The sequence below is a fragment of the Hakea prostrata genome, chromosome 3 (genome assembly GCF_041222555.1).
Source record: "Hakea prostrata isolate BN-2017 chromosome 3, UWA_Hpros_2, whole genome shotgun sequence".
In the NCBI taxonomy this organism is placed as follows: domain Eukaryota; kingdom Viridiplantae; phylum Streptophyta; class Magnoliopsida; order Proteales; family Proteaceae; genus Hakea; species Hakea prostrata.
The window spans coordinates 3,366,646-3,386,763 of NC_142602.1; the positions used below are offsets into that span (position 1 = coordinate 3,366,646).

Consider the following 20,118-nt stretch of genomic DNA (forward strand, 5'->3'; position numbering starts at 1 on the left):
AATGAAAGGCTTGATTACCCAAAAAAGAAAAAAGAAAATAAAGGTAAATAGGTAATGGTACTTTTCTTGGAATTCAGATTCTCTCTGCCAACATACCCATCGGATTATTTTTCTCTACTCGTTTTTGGTAAGATTAATTTTCTCTACTCACATTTGATATTGTGATTACATTCTTAGTGTCTATCCGTATTAGCTAGTACAAAATGTGAGATTCACATAAGAAAATGGTCAGAGATGCTGAATGGATAGGATCTTCACTACTTTTCTTGATGACCTAAAGAACAGCATCTCAAAATTAGTTGATAGTTACTTAAAAGCTATACTTGATAGGAACTAATGACTTATTTGGAAAATTATTCGAACCCTATAAACGGAAAAGAAAACAAAGGAGAAAGTACGCAGTACAGAGCATTATAGAGTATGAAAATGAAACTTGAAAAAATGCAAACAACCTGAAAGAGTTCCCTAGAAAAAAAACTGTCATGGTCCTCAAAGAAGAAAAGAGTGATAGCCTCATCGTTCAAAACAATGATTTATTTATCTTTCAAATTGGTCCTTTTTTATTTTAATTTGTTTTTTCAAACCCAAACCCGAAGGAGGCTCTAGACGCGGATTTGGTGGGGATGTCGAAAGCTGTTGCAGTCTATTTTCTCTCACTTGTGCTTGTGACTTGTGACGAAGCCAGAGAGAAAAATAGGCACAGATGTTGGAAAGAGATAACAGGAGAGAAAGGAAAATAAGGGAGAGAGTGAGAAGACTTTAATTTTTATAACCAAGTGTAGAAGATTGCTCTGTGTCTGACCTTTTCAGTTTCTGGGTTCTCTGGTTTTCGACCACGGAGTTTGTTTTTGCTCGTATTACTCTCATCAGGACCAGCTGAGCTCTTTGTGAGTACCATGCTCACTCATCCTCTAAAATTTTCTGTTGGGTTTCTTCTTTCTTCTTTACACTTATCCTCTTTAGCTGTTCCTGAAATATGTATGTTTATTAGTTTAGTGATTAGTGATATATTAGCTCTATCTCTTTCTGTCTTGGCGGGATTTTAATTTTCTGTCTTCTAGGATTTCGTTTAACGGGGATTACTATCATGTTTTTTTCAGATCATACCCGGATCTTCTTGCCTTTCGATCCAGCTGAACTAGTTCTGATTTGGGGGAACAAAGGGAAGGCGAAAGGGGAGACTGAATGGTTTTCTGTTTTTGATCTTTGGCACGCTTCCTTCAGGTCTTTTTTGTAAGTCGAAAAGCATTGAAGACACTGGCTTAACTGCTTAAGGGGTGTTTTTCCTGATGTTTGGTTTGAGTTGTCTTCTTTTGTATCTACCGTTCTAATTTGAGGATAAAGCTTTTTCCTCTTTTTTCTGTCTCAGTTGTGCCTTAGAGAAGGAAGGGAAAGTTATCATATTTGGGAAGGTTGAAAACCGGGGGTTTTTCCTGCTTTTGTTGGTTGATTAGATTTCAGGTTTCTGTTTGATCTTGGATTTCGAATGGAGTTTTGCATCAGGAATTTCCCTTTAGTAGTTGGCTTGATTGGCCTTTCCAGATGGGAGGGGGTAGCTGGCCTCGGTATCTAGAAAAACTGAAGAATAGGGAATAGCACTAATATTCAGATGGAAGTGCAGATAAGAATTTTAGGCGCGATGGAAGACATTGTCCACTGGTAACAATGATTTGAGATGGTTCAAGGTTTTTGTTATTCTCACTGAGAAGAGGAATTTTCTGTATTGTTAATTTGATATTTCATGCTCGGAAGGAGGTTAAGGAAATTTATCAGCTAGCTGGTTTCTGGGATTAAGAGGAGCTGGTTGTTTATTAGTTCAATTATGATCAAACAGATACTTGGTAGGCTTCCTCGGAAGCCTTCTAAGTCGGCTGAAAGTCGTGAATTCAGTGGATCATCTGGCCCTTCTTCAAATTCTTCTTCCAGTTCAAGGAGCAATGATCTAGTAAATAGCCGGTCTGTGAACCCAAGCAATGCATCTCTTCAAGCCCCTGATTATGCTTCAAATTCTGGGGTCAGTCATGGGAACAAGCTTTCACAAGTTGTAAGCTCAAAGATGAATGGAAATTCTGCAACTTCTTCCTATGAGGCATTGCCGAGTTTTAGAGATGTCCCCAACTCTGAGAAGCAGAACTTGTTAATCAGAAAGCTTGACCTATGTTGTGTTGTGTTTGACTTTGCAGACCCAACGAAGAACCTGAAAGAAAAGGAAATCAAGCGGCAGACACTGCTAGAGCTTGTGGATTATATTACTACTGCTAATGGGAAGTTTACGGAGGCAGTTATGCAAGAAATAATAAAAATGGTATCAGTTAATTTATTTAGAGCATTCACATCCCATCCACGTGAGAACAAGGTTCTAGAGGCTTTTGATTTGGAAGATGAGGAACCTTTAATGGACCCTGCATGGCCACACCTGCAAGTTGTGTATGAGTTCCTTCTGAGGTTTGTTGCATCACCTGAGACAGATGCAAAGTTAGCCAAGAGGTACATTGATCACTCATTTGTTCTTAGGTTGTTAGACCTCTTTGACTCTGAGGATCCTAGAGAGAGGGAGTACTTGAAAACAATTCTTCACCGCATATATGGAAAATTTATGGTACATCGTCCATTCATCCGGAAATCTATCAATAATATCTTCTACCGCTTTATTTTCGAAACAGAAAAGCATAATGGGATTGCAGAGTTGTTAGAGATTTTGGGCAGTATAATCAATGGGTTTGCTCTGCCGCTGAAAGAAGAACACAAACTATTTCTTGTTCGAGCCTTGATTCCACTTCACAAACCAAAATGCATACCCATGTACCATCAGCAGCTGTCTTACTGCATTTCACAATTTGTAGAAAAAGACTGTAAGCTTGCTGATACTGTTATAAGGGGTCTTTTGAAGTACTGGCCAATCACTAATAGTTCAAAAGAGGTCATGTTCTTAGGTGAGCTGGAGGAGGTTTTGGAACTGACCCAGCCTCCAGAGTTCCAGCGCTGTATGGTCCCATTGTTTCGCCAGATTGCTCGTTGTTTGAGTAGTTCACATTTTCAGGTATAAATTTTATTACCGTCTGCTCTAGGTTTTTGGTTCCCTTCTTCTGGCATGATTCCCTTGCTCCCAGTAAATTATTCTTCTGGTTTTCTTTTTGTAGCAATGAACTATGAATTTTCTACCACCAACCCCACCAAAAAAAGAAAGAAAAAAAGGGTCATATATCTTTGTTTACTTAGATAAAAACTAATTGGTGTTTTCTCTTCCAGTCAACAGTAAAAATTACTGTTTACCATACACTTTGCTTAGTACTTCCCATGCCTTTTTATGTCACTAATCCTGCCTGTCTGAAGTTCTTTTCCTTCACTTTGGATGATGTTGTTCTATCATTGATAAAAGCCGACAAAATCAGTTTTACTGTATTAGGAGGTCCCAAAATCTTTTTCATCCTTTCATGGCATGCACAATTAATAATGATGTCGCTTTTATTTGATGCCTAACTGTGTGTGTTTCTTTGAGGATGGTTATGCTCTTAGATGTGCAATAAGTTAAGGAAAATGAAAAAGTTGCTACCACATGTTTGGGGGTTTTATTTTGGCTTGCAGCGAATCATGAATAATTGCTTGTCTCATTCATGGGAAACTTCTCACTAAATAATATACTAATGGCATTTGTAGAACGATCTGTTTCATTAAATTCCTGGCAATCCATGGTTATTTTCCCAATGTTTGGGTTATAAGGAGTTCCATAGTTTGGTGCATAAGAGAGACAGGAGGGTATGGAGTCTTACTTATTTGCTTCTGTTGGATTGTAACTGGATTTCCTCTTCTCTGTTGTCAACATGGTTGCTTTGAGTAGATACTGGCAATCATGTCTGTGATCAATGTCAATTGTGAATAAATTGAATGGTTCTTTGTGTGCATGGAGGATGTAGGAAGCTGTGGGTAGTAGAGCCAAACTGTGTGGTCCAACTGTCCAAGAATGGTATTGGATATAGTTATTTACTTGATTAGAGCAGAGGTGAAGAGAAGGAATTAGTAGTTAAGTGACTAAAGTAAGGGTGCAACATTGCTTTCATAGTCACAAGAGCTACCTGCCATTTTGTCTTCTTATGGAAGAGGTTTTTTTGTTTCCTTGCTATAACTTCAGACTGACTCACTGGGTATGATCTTTTTCTACTGAACCTGCCTGGAATTCATTTCCTGGATAGTATCCATCTCGATCAGTTCTGGTTGGATCCTAGACTGGTACTCTAACCATCAAGTACAAACTATTCCACTCTGTTTCTCTAGGATAAGCTTCTTTTGTGCCATGGAATAGTGTGGCAGTCTACAACTGTTTGGATTCATTTATCTTGTGGGAATATATCCACCTTATTGTGGGCTATTTGGAGACTAATGCTGCATCTATCTTTTTCCTTTTCCTTGCTAGAAATCTGTGTAATGTAACCTGGTTTGGGGTTGGGGGCAATTTGGTAATTTTTCTCGACTTAGGGTTAGCCCAGGAACTTAAAGGAGAAAGCAGCAACAGGTGGTTGTGGGCTGTTCAAGGCTCAAAACACAGCTGTAATTTTTTAGTTTAGGTCCGAAAATTAATTGAACTTAGGTTCTTAAAATTCTGCAGAAATCTCAAAGAAGAAGATGACTTGCAGAGTTTTTCAGGTTAGGGTAAATGGGGCTGATTGAGAAACTAACTGTAGCAATAGGTTCTACAACTTGGGGCAATCCTAGGGGAGGTTGGAAAGGGGCTAAAGGGCTTGGGAATCAAGGCAGAACTGGCAGAGGGATGTGCTGTATTGCAGGGAAGAAGTAGGTATAGGGAAGGGCTGCGGTTAGCTTGTGGGAGGGGGTATGGTGCTGTACTTACTTGCAGGGAGGTCTGAGGTTGTTGCTGTTGAAATTTGAAGGAGCAAATGAGCTTCAGAATTGCAGAAACAATAGCAAATTACCCAGCTGCAGGTCACCCCTGGGGATCCCACGACTCTCACATTCAATTCTTCAATCAAATTTTATTCATCAAATCAAGCCAACTGATTACATTGAATATTGGTTTTTTATAGCCTTCAAAAACCAAACTGACTCAAGTTAGGATTCCTTAACTGATAGGAATCCAACTACTTTGATGCTTGGACTCTTTAATAACAAAGACTTACTAAGATAAGATCTCTTTGTATAAGGAACCCTATCACTACCTCCTAACAAACCTTTTCACAACCAGCCAGCTGATGACCAACTAACGGGCTCTTAAATAACTTAAAATTGACTAACCAAAATAAAAATATAAAATTAGAACCCTGACCCTGGGATGGAGGGGAGTAAAACTAGATCCATATTCAGCCCTAAAAGGGCAGGGAAAATGACCAAAATCCCCCTAGGGTATTTGGTCAGCTTTAAGAGACTTCTTTGGGTCTGGTTTTCGGGCCCAATTCTTCGTTCTTTTTTTTTTGGGGGGGGGGGGGTTCAACCCAGGTTACATTGCTGTGTATCTGTTGATATCAGGATTGCCTGTCCAGAGCCTGCCTTAAAATGATAGAGGTTCTTAGCAAGCATGTCTTACAAGTTACATCTAAGATAATCCTTTGGGAATGAGCAGACTGACCTCCTTATCCACAAAGAATGAGTCAGCATCAAGGCTTACCACTTCATTCATGGACTAGATAACATTTCAAGTGGATCTTCAGTGTGGCCGTTACAAGGTCCTCAGCTTTTGACAGTTTTTCGTCGAGGAGTTATGGTTCTACTTGTGGCTGCAACTGATCATGGATCAGTTAGTCAACTGAGTAATAGGGTCTATGGCTTTGGTGGCTGCATCTCTGAGATGCTTGTGGTGTTCTGAACCCAAGTGCTGGTTCCATCTCAGATATTTGGGGTGTGTTATAGATGTTGTTCTTACTCATGCTGCTTGTAAGCTTTCTTTGTTGCTCCTCCTGGGCTCCAAACCAGTTTCTTTTGTGTCGCCATTGGACATTCAAAGGTCACCTTCTTTTGGCCTATCTTGTAAATTTGTTTGGGACGTTATGCAATCTCTTATGCTGTGTAGCAAGCTGGACAATGCATCACAGAACCTGACACGGAATCTTGCCTAGTATTTTAACTTTGGATTGCAGCATAGCTTTTCCTCACATAAAAGCCTTGCATGTTAAACTTGCAAATGACAAATACTAGTTCTCTTGCCTGGAATCAGCCTTGGAGAAAATAGGGGGAAAATGCTTTGTACCAAAATGTATCAGTAGTTCTCACATTGATAAACTTCTGACAATTGACAAGAACAGCTATCTTAAAGTAGTTTTACCTCATAGTTGGTGTGCCCTTATCTTGTTGCTACTATCTTTAAGCCAAATTCCAGGTGAAGGCCAGCTCATTACATGATTCTGTAGATTTAATATCTCATTTATTTTTGACTATGTTTACTCTGATACCTGATAAGAGTCTTAATGTCTGTTTTAAGTGTGCTTTGTCTGATGAGACGAACCACCATTTTAATTGGGGGTGGGGGACTGGTTCTAAAGTCAGTTTTATGCATCCTAGGTATTTAGTATTGTTTTGAATACCATAACTGTACTGAGTAAGGTGTCCATCTATACACCAAAAGACTGAACTGCTTAGTCTTTTATAACAAAAATATTTGTAAGGAAACAATTCTCATCTAACCAACCACCATTAGGCATCCTTCTATTCATCTCTATTTAAATTTAGTATCTTCTGTCATCTCAATAGGCCCTCGTTTCTCTTCCTAGTACTGCTGCTGAGGTCAGTTTTGATCATTTTCTTATCATTTTCGCACATGAGACTTGCTCCATTTAGCGTCTTTTTCATTTGTACATCCAATTATATTCATTCCATACAGGTGAATCATTTCTGTTGTCTCCTCTCATGGAACTCATGACCTCCTGTGGAAGCATTTATTTGTAATTTTACCTGCTCTATCTCGCTATTCATCCACTTGATGTCACTACCTAACTACAATTTTTTTTGCATGTTGTTTCTTAATTTTTCTGTATCCATTTTTTAAGGGTTTGGTAGTTTACAGCTGTTTCTATCTTTAGCCCTCAGTATTAAAATCTATTGATTGGTACTTAGAAGATGTGATTGCTCAAAGCAATGTCGAAAGTTCAGTCTGGTAGATAAATGCTTGGGTTCAAGCCTTGCAGGTGTCCACTTTGCCTAAATGTGTCAAAGATTAGGAAAACTCTAACCTCCCCTCCCCCAGGACCCCAGTAGGGTAATTACCTCTTCCCTTTTTTCTCTTTTTTCTTTTTTTCTTGGGGGGGGGGGTTATTTTAGAAGCTTGTTTCTACTATATCCACCTAGTTCTGTCCTTTTCTGTGTTTTTTGGATAATGTGATAGTCCAAAAAATTCCTTTTGAACTTAAACTACATTCTTGATTTGGGTATATGTATGAGAAGTAAAGAGTGTCTTCAGGAATTCTCATCTGGTTTTTAAAATGTTGGTGTGAATTACTAACATTAGTAATGGTCTAGGCATTGAAAGCTATAATTTTTCTAGGGTTTAAAGTTTAAACTGAGATGCGGAATTTGTGAATCAGACACTGGTCTCTGAGCATTCAAGTGCTCATATCATTTAAAATTTTTGGTGCATGTTGAATAATCTTTGAACTCTTAACTTCCCTACAATGCATATATTAATTACCTTATCATGGACTGATTCATAGTATGTTAGCAATAATTTCCAATAATTTACTTGGTTTTGTGTGAACGCTTGGAGAATAAATTTATGATGAATATCCTTTGGACTGACATGTTAATCTCACAAGATAACAGGTTTTGACCTCTGAGAATGGGTCTAAATAAAGGTCCCAGAGACCCAAGATATGTGAAATACAAAGGATCCATAACTAAATCTTGTCTTAAATTACCTGAACCTCCGGCAAAATGATTACTAAATTCTCTAGACTTAAATGATGCCAAACAAAAGCATTAAAAGTGAACTGTGGAAGTTATCTCCTTGCTTTATTATCTAATTTTTGGTCTTGTGAAAAATTGACCTTTGAACTTGAGGAGAAGCCCAAAGCATATACCTCTCAATACAGTTCCCCCCCCCCCCCCCCCCCCAAAAAAAAAAAGAGAGAGAAACCACCCCTTCTGCATACAACAACGGCAACAAGAAGCCTTATCCCAATTCCCCCCTCCCCGCCGCGCGGGCAGGGTGACATAATCAGGTCACCATAGAATTTAGACTATATGGAAAACTATGTTGATTGAATTTATTCTACGAGTAGGAGAACGGAAGTATATGATGAATTTTCATCTGGATATGGTCTTGGCATATCCTGCAAGTTAATGCCTAGCAGTTCAAACATGATGGAGTTGCCATTTAACATAAATCCTCGTGAAAAATTGGTTTTCTACCATTGTAATGCCTTGGTCATGGTCCTTGGTTGGTGATCTACACAAATTCAGTGTCTTTGAAGTTTTCCATTGAGTTAGTGGATCTCTTTAGCAAGTGATTCACAGTTTCACACCATCACTGGACCCCTTGAATGCTGGAATTGAATATGCACATGCTTATATTGTGAGAATTTTCCTGGGAAAGATATTTTTGCAGGGTCAATGTTGGTGGATTAGATATGTAGTGAGTTTTTGAAAGAAAAAAAATTCCGCAGAAGGAAGATTTTGGAGGCTTCTGGTGTCTTCTTTGTGTTTGCCCCATTGTTTTGTCAGTTCTTCCCTCTCTTTGTTTTCCCTTCTCGTTTCCGAAAGTCTTTTAGAATTACAAGTTCTTCCCTTTCTTGTTTCCTACACGCTGCGCACAGATAAAATCCTCTTTAACACTTCCTAAATAGATTGTCTATTGCCTATGCTCTGTGTGAAGGGCTGCTTTTACACTTGTTGGAAAATCTAAGATACACTGTTTGGTTTGCATTCTTGAAATAGTCTCTAGGTTGATTTTGTATCCTCGAATGGTAAAACAACTATTTTATCATCATTGGAGAATTTCAAATCAATCTAGAACACATTCCAATAATGCATACCAAACACTGCTGTAGTGTCTCCAGTCCAGATTCTCAGTTTTATATTTTATTCCTATAGTGACATGTTTGGACAAATGCCTTGAACCTACATTTTATCAATATTAACATAGGAGATTGCCTTGTACAAATAAGGTTTGGTTTTATGGTTTTTAGTAACCCTTTTCTCTCATTTTATTTTTTTATAGGTAAAAGTGGTTTTTGTATCTTTTTTCCTGTGTGTGTGTGTTTTTTCTTTTCTTTTTTTGGGAGGGGGGGGTGGCAGGGAGTAGTAACAGGCCAGGGGGTTTGAACTCGAGATAGCCTGGTGAGCATGGGCTGTAGGAGCATCACAGCTCACTAACAGCACTACGGCAGTCATTTAATGGACTTTTTCTTTTTTTTCTGGTTGTGGTTCAGAGCATACCACTAGACAAGTGCCATTTAAGAGATAGCTTCTGTAGGAAGTAAAAATGAGTTGACAATCTTTAACCATGTGGATCTGTTCGGCTTTGTCTCTAACAGCTGATATTCTCATGGTCCTGATGAATATGATGAAAATGCACGGTTGTCATGATTTCTTCATACTGATCTAGATGTACTTGAGGGTACCATTAAATTTTGTGGCAATACCCTCAACATGCCAATCATGTGTGTACGCATTTGAAAGTGATTAGTTGAGAGTCTTGAGTGCTTGTCTTTAGATTTCCGAGTTTATATAACGTTCAACTTTTGATATTTGAGAATTTGCTAGAATGTTGTTTTGATAATTTTTAAACATATATATGGAGAATTTTGATGTCTGAATTAAAAGAAGCTTTAAGGAGGATGAAAGTAGGCAATGTACAAGGTCTTGATGAAATCCCATGGAAGAGCTTTGGAACCTATGGTCTAGCCTGGCTGAGTAAGTTGTTTAAAAAGATTATGAGCTATAGAAAAATGCCAAATGAATGGAGAAGCATTGTGGTCCCAATTTACAAAAATTAGGAGATATTCAAAGCTGTAATAACTATAGAGGCATAAAATTGATGAGTCATACCATGGAATTATGGATAATTGAAACCTGTTTGAGACAAGAAACTACTATTAAAAAGAACTAATTTGGTTTCATGCTGGAAGATCTACAATTGAAGCTTTACCTTATGAGGAGACTTCTTGAAAGGTATTAAGGGTGCAAGAAAGATCTTCATATGGTCTTTATTGATCTAAATAAAGCTTATGTAGAGTCCCTAGATCGTTAATTTGGCATCTACTAGAGAAAAGAAATGTTGCAATTAAATATGTAGATGTAGTTAAAGATATGTATGATGGTATGATGACATTTTTGAGAATGGTAGGGGGACAAGGTGGTGAATTCCCAATTACAATTGGGCTACATCAAGGATCAGCTTTAAGCCTATATTTATTTGCATTTATAATGGATGATTTAGCCAAAGACATTCAAGATGAGGTTCCTTTGTGTATGCTTTTTGTTGATGTTATTGTTTTGATAGATGAGACATAAGTAGAGATTAATACCAATGTAGAGTTATGGAGAGCACCTTTGGAATCTAAAGGCTTTAAATCAAGTAGAACAAAGACTGAGTATCTAGTGTGTAACTTTGGTCATGATTGGATGGATGATAAGGATTACAATTGGGCTACATCAAGGATCTTAAATGCTCAAAGATTCCACAAAGTGATCATTTTAGGTATCTTGGCTCAATCATAAATAAAATATGTGATATAGAGGATGGTGTTTTTCATAAATTTAAAATAGGATTTAAAATAGGGTGGATGAAATGAAAGAGGTGTGTCCTGGTGTTGTGTGATTGATATATTCCTTTAAGTTCAAAGGAAAATTCTATAGGACTGTTGTACGACCAACTATGATGTACGGTGCAGAGTGTTGGGCTATTAAGAAGCTCATATAGATAAACTTAGTGTAGTGGAAGTGAGGATGCTAAGATGTATGAGTGGAAAAACTAGGAAGGATTAGATAAGGAATGATTGTGTTAAAGATGGTTTGGGAATAACTCTCATAAATGATAAGTTATGAGAAAGTCAATTGAGGTGGCACGACCACATTCACCGGAGGACCTTAAATGCCCTAGTATGGAGAAGCGACTTAATTCCAAATTGAAGGAAGTAGAAGAAGTAGGGCAGACCTAAGATAACCTTAAGATTAGTGGTGAGAAAGAATGTGCATAGCTTAGGCCTTGTATCTAGTGTGACCTCAAATAGAGTTGATTGAAAGGCAAAAATCGGTGTAGCCGACCCCATTTATTTGGGACAAAGGCTTATTGGTTGTTTTATTTTGATAATTTTAGATTATGATATCTGTCATCATTTGCTTCCAGTCCAGACTATATAGGTATTAACGTGTTTAATATTCATCATTATGATGAAATGCTGTGACTTTTACTTACACACATGAGCACATATACACACAGAAAATAATTGGGGTGTGGTAAAAAGGAAGAGGTAATTGATAAATGTTGGTATGTATCATGGAACATGCTATGTACCTGAACTGCTTAATGTAGATTCCCTGATGTAATCTAATCTAAGCTAATTTTCCCCCCTCCAAATCCTGACCCATATAATTATATTTGTCATTCTTTTCTACCTTGTTGATTTTGTTTCCTGAGGGACAGGTCCTTATCACTGTTCCATTCATGAAGGTTTCTTTAAATTAAGGATACTTTCTCTTTGGGGGATTTGTTTTTTTTGGTGGGGGTGGGGGGTGGGGATTCCTTAAATTAGTACTTCCATGCATGGTTATGTTCTTATTTCTATTTGCCTTATGGTAGCCTCTACATTAGGAGTTGAAATTGAATAACACTGCTCAACTGGTTCTTGGTTGCAGGTGGCAGAAAGGGCTTTGTTCATGTGGAATAATGATCATATAGAGAACTTAATCAAGAGTAACTGCAAAGTTATACTTCCCATCATCTTTCCTGCCTTGGAGAAAAATGCCAGAGGCCACTGGAATCAAGCAGTTCAGAGCTTGACATTAAATGTACGCAAGATCTTCTCTGACTTTGACCCTGAGCTATTTGAGGAGTGCTTAGTCAAGTTTCAGGAGGATGAAGCCAAAGAAAACGACATTAAAGCAAAACGTGAGGCCACCTGGAAGCGCTTAGAAGAGATTGCTGCATCGAAAGCTGCAAGTAACGAAGCCGTTCTTGTTCCTCGAGTATTACTTCCCCATACACCTGTGGGCTAGGAGGATTAAAGAGATCTGATGTTAGTTCCTTGCAATGGTTATGTTGAAACTGGTAACAAGCTTTAGGAAGTGGAATGCTGAAATTCATTCTTAGTTGTTCACTCCAAGCTACATCCCATTGTTTCGGGTTGCCAGGTCCCGGAATACCAACACCAAGATTGTATAGGGAACAGGACTGTATATACGGGGAAGAAAGCAGATCGAGCTTATTCTTCTGAGCTGTACAGCCACAGAGGAAGATGTTCAGTAGTTGTAGCTTTTTTAGTTCACGTTTCTTAAGGGTCACATAAAGGAGCTTCTGCTCAGAGGTATACCTTATCACCATATACTTCTCTAGATCTTATTGGTTCCTAGTTTCTGTATGTTAGTTGAACTATTCACATGATCATTTATTTATATATATGCATTAGTTTCTTCTTTTTTTTTTTTAATTTCTTTCAAGAGTGGAAGCTTCTTTCTGTGAGTGTTTTTTTTTTGGGGGGGGGGGGGGGTTAAGTGAGTGAATTACAGATTATGAACTGCATCAATTGCCAATGGTACAGCATCTCTCAAAAAGTTACGGTGTGTTATACATAATTCAGTATAGGTTTGGTACCCGCTGCATGCTGCTTCTGCATGTGTTTTACCAGAGCTAATTACCACATTAGATAACAGAACTAATATGTTCAGTAATCAGTTCAATCAGGTAAAGGATTTAACCTTTGAGAGCTGAGTCTGGCTTGCTGGTTCGGTTTTGGAATTGACATCCCTCCTAATTTGATTATCATAGGGGTGGGTATCAACGCTCCTAAGAACCATTGCTTGGATTTAGAAGTGTGTTCCCATCTCTTTCTTAATATGTGAGAGAAAATGTAAGAGGAGGACATACCTCTAACGTGATTGAAAGAAAGTGATTGAAAGAAAGTTCAACTCAGAAGCATGTACAATCATAATAAAGTTTTTCACTTTTTACCCCAAAGGGGTGGCTCATTTGGCAAAAGACCAACCCTTCCACATAGGAGGTCAGAGTTTGAATCCTCTTGGTGTCAGGGGCGAACTGCTTATATTAATTATATAAAAGCTTCCTGATGATGTAGTCGTGGTGCGCGCAAGCTGGCCCGGATGAACCTTGGATCAAAAAAAATTTTAATCACAAGCAGTCATAGCACAGGGGGGACTCACATGCCTATAAGATGGGGGAAGGCATGTCTCTACATAAGAGGTTGATATCAACTATGTTAGAAGCACATCCAGAATCGCAATCTAATTTTATATGATAAGTTTTTTAGTCCGAAATTATTGGAGGGCCCACAAGGTTAGAATGATGAAATTTATTTATTTTAGGTAGTATTACTTTGGAGCCATATCATGCTGATTGTAACACTGTCCATAAATGACAATTTCAAGGTGCCAATATTGGAGGAGAGATTAACAGTTCCCATTTCTCCTCAGAAGGGAAAATAGCCTTTTTTTATCTTCCATAATGCTTTCAAATATTAAAGTGAAATTTACTTAAATATTATAAACACGTGTCATTCGTAAATCCAAAAGGTAGACTAGGATAAAATTCCCATGTTAACGAAGAATCCTAGCCGTGCATCACTGAAACCGCGTCGCCTTGTCATTTAGCTAAACCCACAGATTCTCAGGTATATTTTTTCTTCTTGTTTTTGGTGAAATACGATTATGGTTTTATCTTATCTGATGTCATTCGAAATAAAATTATATATCTTAGCCCCCCAAAAAAGTAAAAAATAAATGAAAGTAAAAAAGTTTTTGATTGAAATTGTCTTCAATCTCCATCCATGTCTCTGTCTCTCCCTGTCTGCTGCGTGTTCGTGCGACTTTCACAGAGAGAATTGAATTTTTCTCTTTAATTTTGATCTCATGTAGTCTCCATAAGCACAGAGAGAGAGAGAGAGAGAGAAAAGAACTCTAATTTGAAACGTAATCGCATGATTTCACTGTAACCTGAAAGAGAGCAAAATCTCGTATATCTCTCCATCGGCCGGCTTCTGCAAGCGAACACGGAGCGAGATCAGAACGAGAGGAGTGGAAGGCAAAAATGCCTAGCGTGGGTGTGAAACTTTACAGTGTGTTCTTCAAATTCCTCCTCAAACACCGTTTGCAGAACCGTATCCAAACTTCTTTTGATGATAACAACCCTTTCGGTATCACCACACGGCCTGAAGAATCTGTAGTAGCTTCTAACCCTTCCTTCACCGACGGTATCGCCACCAAAGACATCCATATTGATGCTCTGACGTCCCTCTCCGTCCGTATTTTTTTACCTCAGACCTGCCTCGTCGCTTCCGAATCCGATTCCCTTCCCCAATCTAGGGCTAGGTACAAATCTTCTTCTAGGTCATCAGATCCGGATTCCTCACACTCCTCCGCTGATGATCATCATACTTACCTTCGTTGCAACAGCTATGGTGGTAGCAGCCAGAACGAGAGCTTAACTTCGAAACGGGAGCCAGGATCATACATGGGCTATTCCCCTACCTTGGACAAAAATCAACACTCTTTTCGGAAATTGCCGGTAATGTTGCAATTTCATGGCGGTGGGTTCGTCACCGGCAGCAATGACTCGTCCGCCAATGATTTTTTCTGTAGACGAATGGCTAAATTATGTGATGTGATTGTCATTGCCGTCGGTTATAGATTAGCCCCTGAGAACAGGTATCCAGCATCCTTTGAGGATGGGTTGAAGGTTTTGCATTGGTTAGCGAAGCAGGCAAATCTGGCGGAGTGTGGTAAGTCCCTTGCCAGTAAACGCGGTGGCGGTGCAGATCTCCGAAGAGGTGGTACTCGCCGGCTTGCCGACAACTTTGGTGCGTCAATGGTGGAGCCTTGGTTAGCTGCTCATGGAGATCCCACCAGGTTAGATTTGAATCCACTAGTCTCCTTTTTGTAAGACCAAATTCTGCTATGCAACATTTGCTGATCCCATCTATCTATGGATATAGTGCTTTATGGAGAGAAACTGCAGTGGTCATAGAATAATTCATTATTATGATTCGTAGATGGCTAAATGTGCAAAAATAATATTGATCTTCCATGGTTTGCACGAACCATTTTTGTCCTGTCCTGCTGATCAATAAGACGATGTGGACTGTGCTGTTGCTTGCGAGCGATGCTAAATTCTGTTTTTATGTTAATGGATTATATTGGGATTCCATTCACCGTTGTCATATTATTGAGAATTCTGAAAGCTAACATGAATTATCAAGTGCATCTGGTTATCATACCTGGTATTTTTTTTTCCTGACTGAGGGGATTAGAGAATCTTAGTCTATCTTCAGAGCTGTGAAGGGGCCCAAGTAAAGTAGTGATGATGCGTTTAAACCTTTAGTGGAAGGAGGCTGGTGTTTAACAAGAGAAGTGGCAATGTGATTTGAGAGTTGTGTTTAGTGAAATACAGAATTTCCATAGAAAGAACGAATGGTGGTTGAAAGCAGAGCTCAAAGAAAACAAGGTGCTGAGGGTGGCTTAGATCATTAGATTGATTAACCAATCCCAGAGAGTGTCATATCTGTAACTCCATTCTTGGCTAACCCATTTTATTTGGGATGCTATCCACTTTCAAGATTGAGGGTGGTAAGCCCCATTCAAATTGTTAACCTTCGAGGACCACCTGCACAACAAGCAATATAATGATTCTATCCAAGTCTTGCTCCACTTCTGCCACTAAATGTGAAAAGATGTAGCTATTCTCCAAACATGCAATACTATTTGTTCTTTTCCTTGTGGGCTGTGGAAATTGTTGATAGATGGAAGATTGATGCCAGAATCTTGAGGCTCAGTTTTAATGTACAAGAATTCAGTGATTCATTTACGGTCGTACAACCTTCAGTTCCACTCATTCTGCTAAACTCCACGATTATCCAGGGAATAAAATTACAAAAAAACTGCCGCCTTCTACGATGACACCAATTCTTGGTTGATGTATCTTTAATCCTGTGTCTATTGGTTTTCCTTTTTCTTTTCGTTTCCTTTTTTTTTTTTTTTTTTTTTTGGGGGGGGGGTGGTTGCAGCAGGAGGGCATTTGGTTGAGGGAGGAAGCCAGCCATGCTGGAATAGACCTGATAATAGAGGTTTAGCCTGATAGTCACGTTGATATTGAGGAACATATGCTAGGCTATTCCTTCAGCTTTACGGTTCTGGCTCAGCAGGCTAAACCTTCTCTTTTCAAATTGTTCAAGAGTCAAACTTTTCTTCTTTGAAAGAACCAAAAGAGAGACCATGATCCTCAGAAAACCTATGCCTTTCCAGATGCATGCTCCATCAGTATTTCGAATTCATACCAACAAGAAATTCTTGTAATACTTAGCTGAGAAGAATTTAACTGGTTCAGAAATATAAATAAAAGATACTCATTTCATGGATTTTTATGGATCTGCACAATTTCACTTTTAGAAATCAGCAGATTCCTTCTCCAACCAGGTATAAATGTTAGATCCACATCTTACCTTGAACACTAGTTGATGCCAAAACCTCAGTAGAGAAAGGTAGGTGAGTATAGGCTCTGATAAATAACATCTGTCTAGCAACTAAAAGCTCTCTTTTGCTGTTGTTAAAGTGAACATGTCTCCAGATAAGATCCATAAGGAAATATCTATCCTTACTACTGCTCCCTTGCTTTGTAATGTACAAGTTTTTCTCAGTTTATTTAGTTCTTGCTTTTGGCTGTTGAACTAAATGACAGAAGATTCTTTTATCTAGGCAACCAGAGAACTGAATACCCCTTCTCCTCCACGTTGGGTTGCAGGAGAAGCACCCCTTCTAGTAAAGGGTGCCACCACCTTGGCAAAGACTTCATTGCCCAAGTCTTTTAGGAAGAAGAAGAAAAATAGGAACACCAGCTTCAATCCTTGAGTTTGTCTAGGTTCTTTGATCTCAGTCTGTAGTGACTAATTTCTTTTCCTTTGCTTTTTGCTTACTGCCTTGTTAGTTTCAGCAGGCTCTGCCTTTTCTTTTCTTTTCTTTTTCTTTTTTTTTTTTTTTGTTGGGGGGGGGGGGGGGGGGGCTCTTTCTACTTTTGGTTAATGAATCCAAAAAAAAACCCGATATGAACTGAATATATGTAGACCTTGTGTATTCCATATCAAGTTTGAATTCTTTGTTTTCAGTCTCCTAAACACTCATTTGGCATGTACATTCATTCATGGCAACTCAGTCTATAATTTCTATGGATCCTAATAATGCAGTACAGTTGCTGTCCTCTCATTCTGATGGTGACTAGAAACTTCATGGTTAATGTGTGTACCTTACACGATATAAGAATGCAATCTCTGATATGATGTCCTACCTGATAAGCCAATACTACCTGCCAAGTGAATGAGTGACTAGTACACTTGGTAACTTCTTTGTGTTTTCATGATGTATAATTTGTTTAGGTCCTGATAATGTAGTACAGTTGTTGTCTATAAGAATGCAATCTCTGATATGATGTCCTACCTGATAAGCCAATACTACCTGCCAAGTGAATGAGTGACTAGTACACTTGGTAACTTCTTGGTGTGTTCATGGTGTATAATTTGTTTAGGTCCTGATAGTGTAGTACAGTTGTTGTCTATAAGAATGCAATCTCTGATATGATGTCCTACCTGATAAGCCAATACTACCTGCCAAGTGAATGAGTGACTAGTACACTTGGTAACTTCTTGGTGTGTTCATGGTATAATTTGTTTAGGTCCTGATAATGTATTACAGTTGTTGTCTTCTCATTCGGATAGTGATTAGAAACTTCATGGATAATGAGTTTTGAGTACCTTACCCGATATAAGAATGCAATTCCTGGTATGATGTCCTACCTGATAAGCCAATACTACCCCAACTGATTGAGTGCCGAGGTCTCACTTGGTAGCTTATGGTGCACAAAAGCCCATTTCTACTTGGAGGCCTTAGGTTCAAGCCTCATGGTTCACATCCTATGTTCCCACTTATTTATTTTAAAAATAAAAATAATAATGATTCATGAAAAAGAACAGCCTTTTACTGCCAAAGCAGTAAGCACATGGCTGGTTATCGGTGTCCTCTTTTAAGAGGAAAACATTGACTCATCGTCTATCACTCTATTGTCGTTTCTTTCTATTGTACATTTCTTTGTATCCCGAGGCATTTGATTCTTGCAATGGTTGTGGATTTGCAACTTTCCATCCTGAAAGCTGCACACTCTTAATTCTCAGTTCATTTTTCACTTGATTTTAAATTGTCTTCATTCCTTTCTTTTGTTCCAACATAACTATTATATCCTCTCGTATAGTCACATATTGTAGAATCCCTAAATTGCTTTCTTGTCATTCAAACAGATGTGTTCTCCTGGGTGTGAGCTGTGGTGCAAATATTGCAGATTATGTGACTCGGAAAGCAGTGGAGGCAGGGAACCTTCTAGATCCTGTCAAAGTGGTGGCACAGGTCTTAATGTATCCCTTTTTCATTGGTAGTGTCCCCACACATTCAGAGATCAAACTAGCAAACTCTTACTTCTATGATAAAGCTATGTGCATACTTGCATGGAAGCTCTTTCTACCAGAGGAGGAGTTTAGCTTAGATCATCCAGCTGCCAATCCTCTAATTCCTGGAAGGGAACCACCACTTAAGCACATGACCCCAACGCTGACAGTGGTTGCAGAACATGACTGGATGCGAGACCGTGCCATTGCATACTCGGAAGAGCTCAGAAAGGTTAACATCGATGCTCCTGTCCTCGAGTATAAGGATGCTGTGCATGAATTTGCTTCACTTGACATGCTCCTTAAAACCCCACAGGCCCAAGCCTGTGCGGAGGACATTGCTATCTGGGTGAAGAAGCATATCTCTCTCAGAGGCCATGAGCTCTCTTATTAAGTGACTGTTAGCAAAGTCAGCAATAGTTGCAGCATGAGCAACATTTTTGTGTATTTTAGTTTTTCTTCAAGATGGAGGAGAGCAGTCTTCCCTTACTCGGCTGTTCTGTATACAGTTTTCTTTTCCTGCCAATCTTGCTGTTATAGTTTAGATCTTTTTTTTTTTTTTTTTGTTTTTTTTTTGTATTTATTTTTATTTGATATTCTTTTTGTAAGATATATCAGGAATACTTAGATAATGAGATGGCATGTCCTTCATGTTCTGAGAACTTTGTCAATTCTTCTCTGTACCTTATCCATGAGATGTACCTAATGAAATTTTCAAATCTGAGTACAAGAGAGAAGGCCAAAGGTGTTTTGATGACATAGGCTACACGATTAGGCAACATATTTTTTCTCACTTTCTGGTCGTTCATATTTGATTGTGCTGGTCTCTCAGCAAAAATTGTTAAGGTACGCTTGCATTGAGAAAGTGTTTTAGACCCTACTTGTGCTTTAAACTTTGATATTGGGTTTTGGCCCTTTTGCGTCCACGTTTTTCTTTTTATTTTTGAATTAAGATTCGTTCAAGCTAGTTTATGCGCAGCTCGATTATATTTTCAGAAGGCTAGTTTTATATATTGTATATATAGTAGGATTTTGTCTCTAGTCTTAAGAGGATTTAAACTCTTAATCTCATACTATAAGATGTTGGTTTTTATCGCTTAAACCAATCCTTGAGATTGGTCTATGATGTTTCATCCTTGTTAATCATCCAACTTACTTTCATTTATTCTTGGATTGCTGCAAGACACTTGCAATATTGGAATCTAGTTAAATTTTGTTTCTGTAGTTTTTATTCTCATGGAGAAAAATGTAATTGTCCACACCTTAACTCAGAAGCATGGAAAGTTTCGCCCCCTGGCGAAACGAAACCAGGGGCCGAAACGAGATATGCAATATGTCGCCGAGATTTTGGCGAAATTTCGGCGATATCTCGGCGATATGGCGAAATATCGCCTGAAACCAGAAATCCAGTGATCAAAACTTCCATTATTACCGGTGATCTCAGATTTGCAATCACAGATAAAATAAAATAAAAACCCTCCTAACGATCTAAGCTTCCATTATTATCCACGAATCCACCATCAAA

General features: G+C 38.6%; 2 protein-coding genes across 3 annotated transcripts; both read left to right on the plus strand.

The window, feature by feature from the left end:
* The first annotated feature begins 220 nt into the window (after positions 1–220).
* Positions 221–12,562, plus strand: LOC149020069 (serine/threonine protein phosphatase 2A 57 kDa regulatory subunit B' theta isoform-like). Of its 2 annotated transcripts, XM_089148101.1 has the most exons (4): positions 221–887; positions 1,101–1,233; positions 1,370–3,040; positions 11,797–12,562. In XM_089148101.1, exons 3-4 carry the CDS (start codon positions 1,823–1,825, stop codon positions 12,154–12,156), a joined length of 1,578 nt encoding a protein of 525 aa, XP_089004227.1. In that variant the 5' UTR covers positions 221–887; positions 1,101–1,233; positions 1,370–1,822; the 3' UTR covers positions 12,157–12,562. The 2 variants fall into 2 exon arrangements, with proteins under 2 accessions (XP_089004227.1, XP_089004225.1); XM_089148099.1 differs by having other exon boundaries at positions 1,101–3,040.
* Positions 12,563–13,918: 1,356 nt separating this feature from the next.
* Positions 13,919–19,512, plus strand: LOC149020070 (putative carboxylesterase 11). Its single transcript, XM_089148102.1, has 2 exons — positions 13,919–15,018; positions 18,450–19,512. Exons 1-2 carry the CDS (start codon positions 14,201–14,203, stop codon positions 18,985–18,987), a joined length of 1,356 nt encoding a protein of 451 aa, XP_089004228.1. The 5' UTR covers positions 13,919–14,200; the 3' UTR covers positions 18,988–19,512.
* Positions 19,513–20,118: the final 606 nt, after the last annotated feature.

What these genes read in the sequence shown, in the direction of transcription:
- LOC149020069 (XM_089148099.1), top strand. Translation starts at nt 1,823, where the DNA reads ATGATCAAACAGATACTTGGTAGGCTTCCTCGGAAGCCTTCTAAGTCG. An exon ending in TGAGTAGTTCACATTTTCAG is followed by an intron (nt 3,041 to 11,796) that starts GTATAAATTTTA and finishes TCTTGGTTGCAG; the next exon opens with GTGGCAGAAAGGGCTTTGTT.
- LOC149020070 (XM_089148102.1), top strand. Translation starts at nt 14,201, where the DNA reads ATGCCTAGCGTGGGTGTGAAACTTTACAGTGTGTTCTTCAAATTCCTC. An exon ending in GCTCATGGAGATCCCACCAG is followed by an intron (nt 15,019 to 18,449) that starts GTTAGATTTGAA and finishes TCATTCAAACAG; the next exon opens with ATGTGTTCTCCTGGGTGTGA.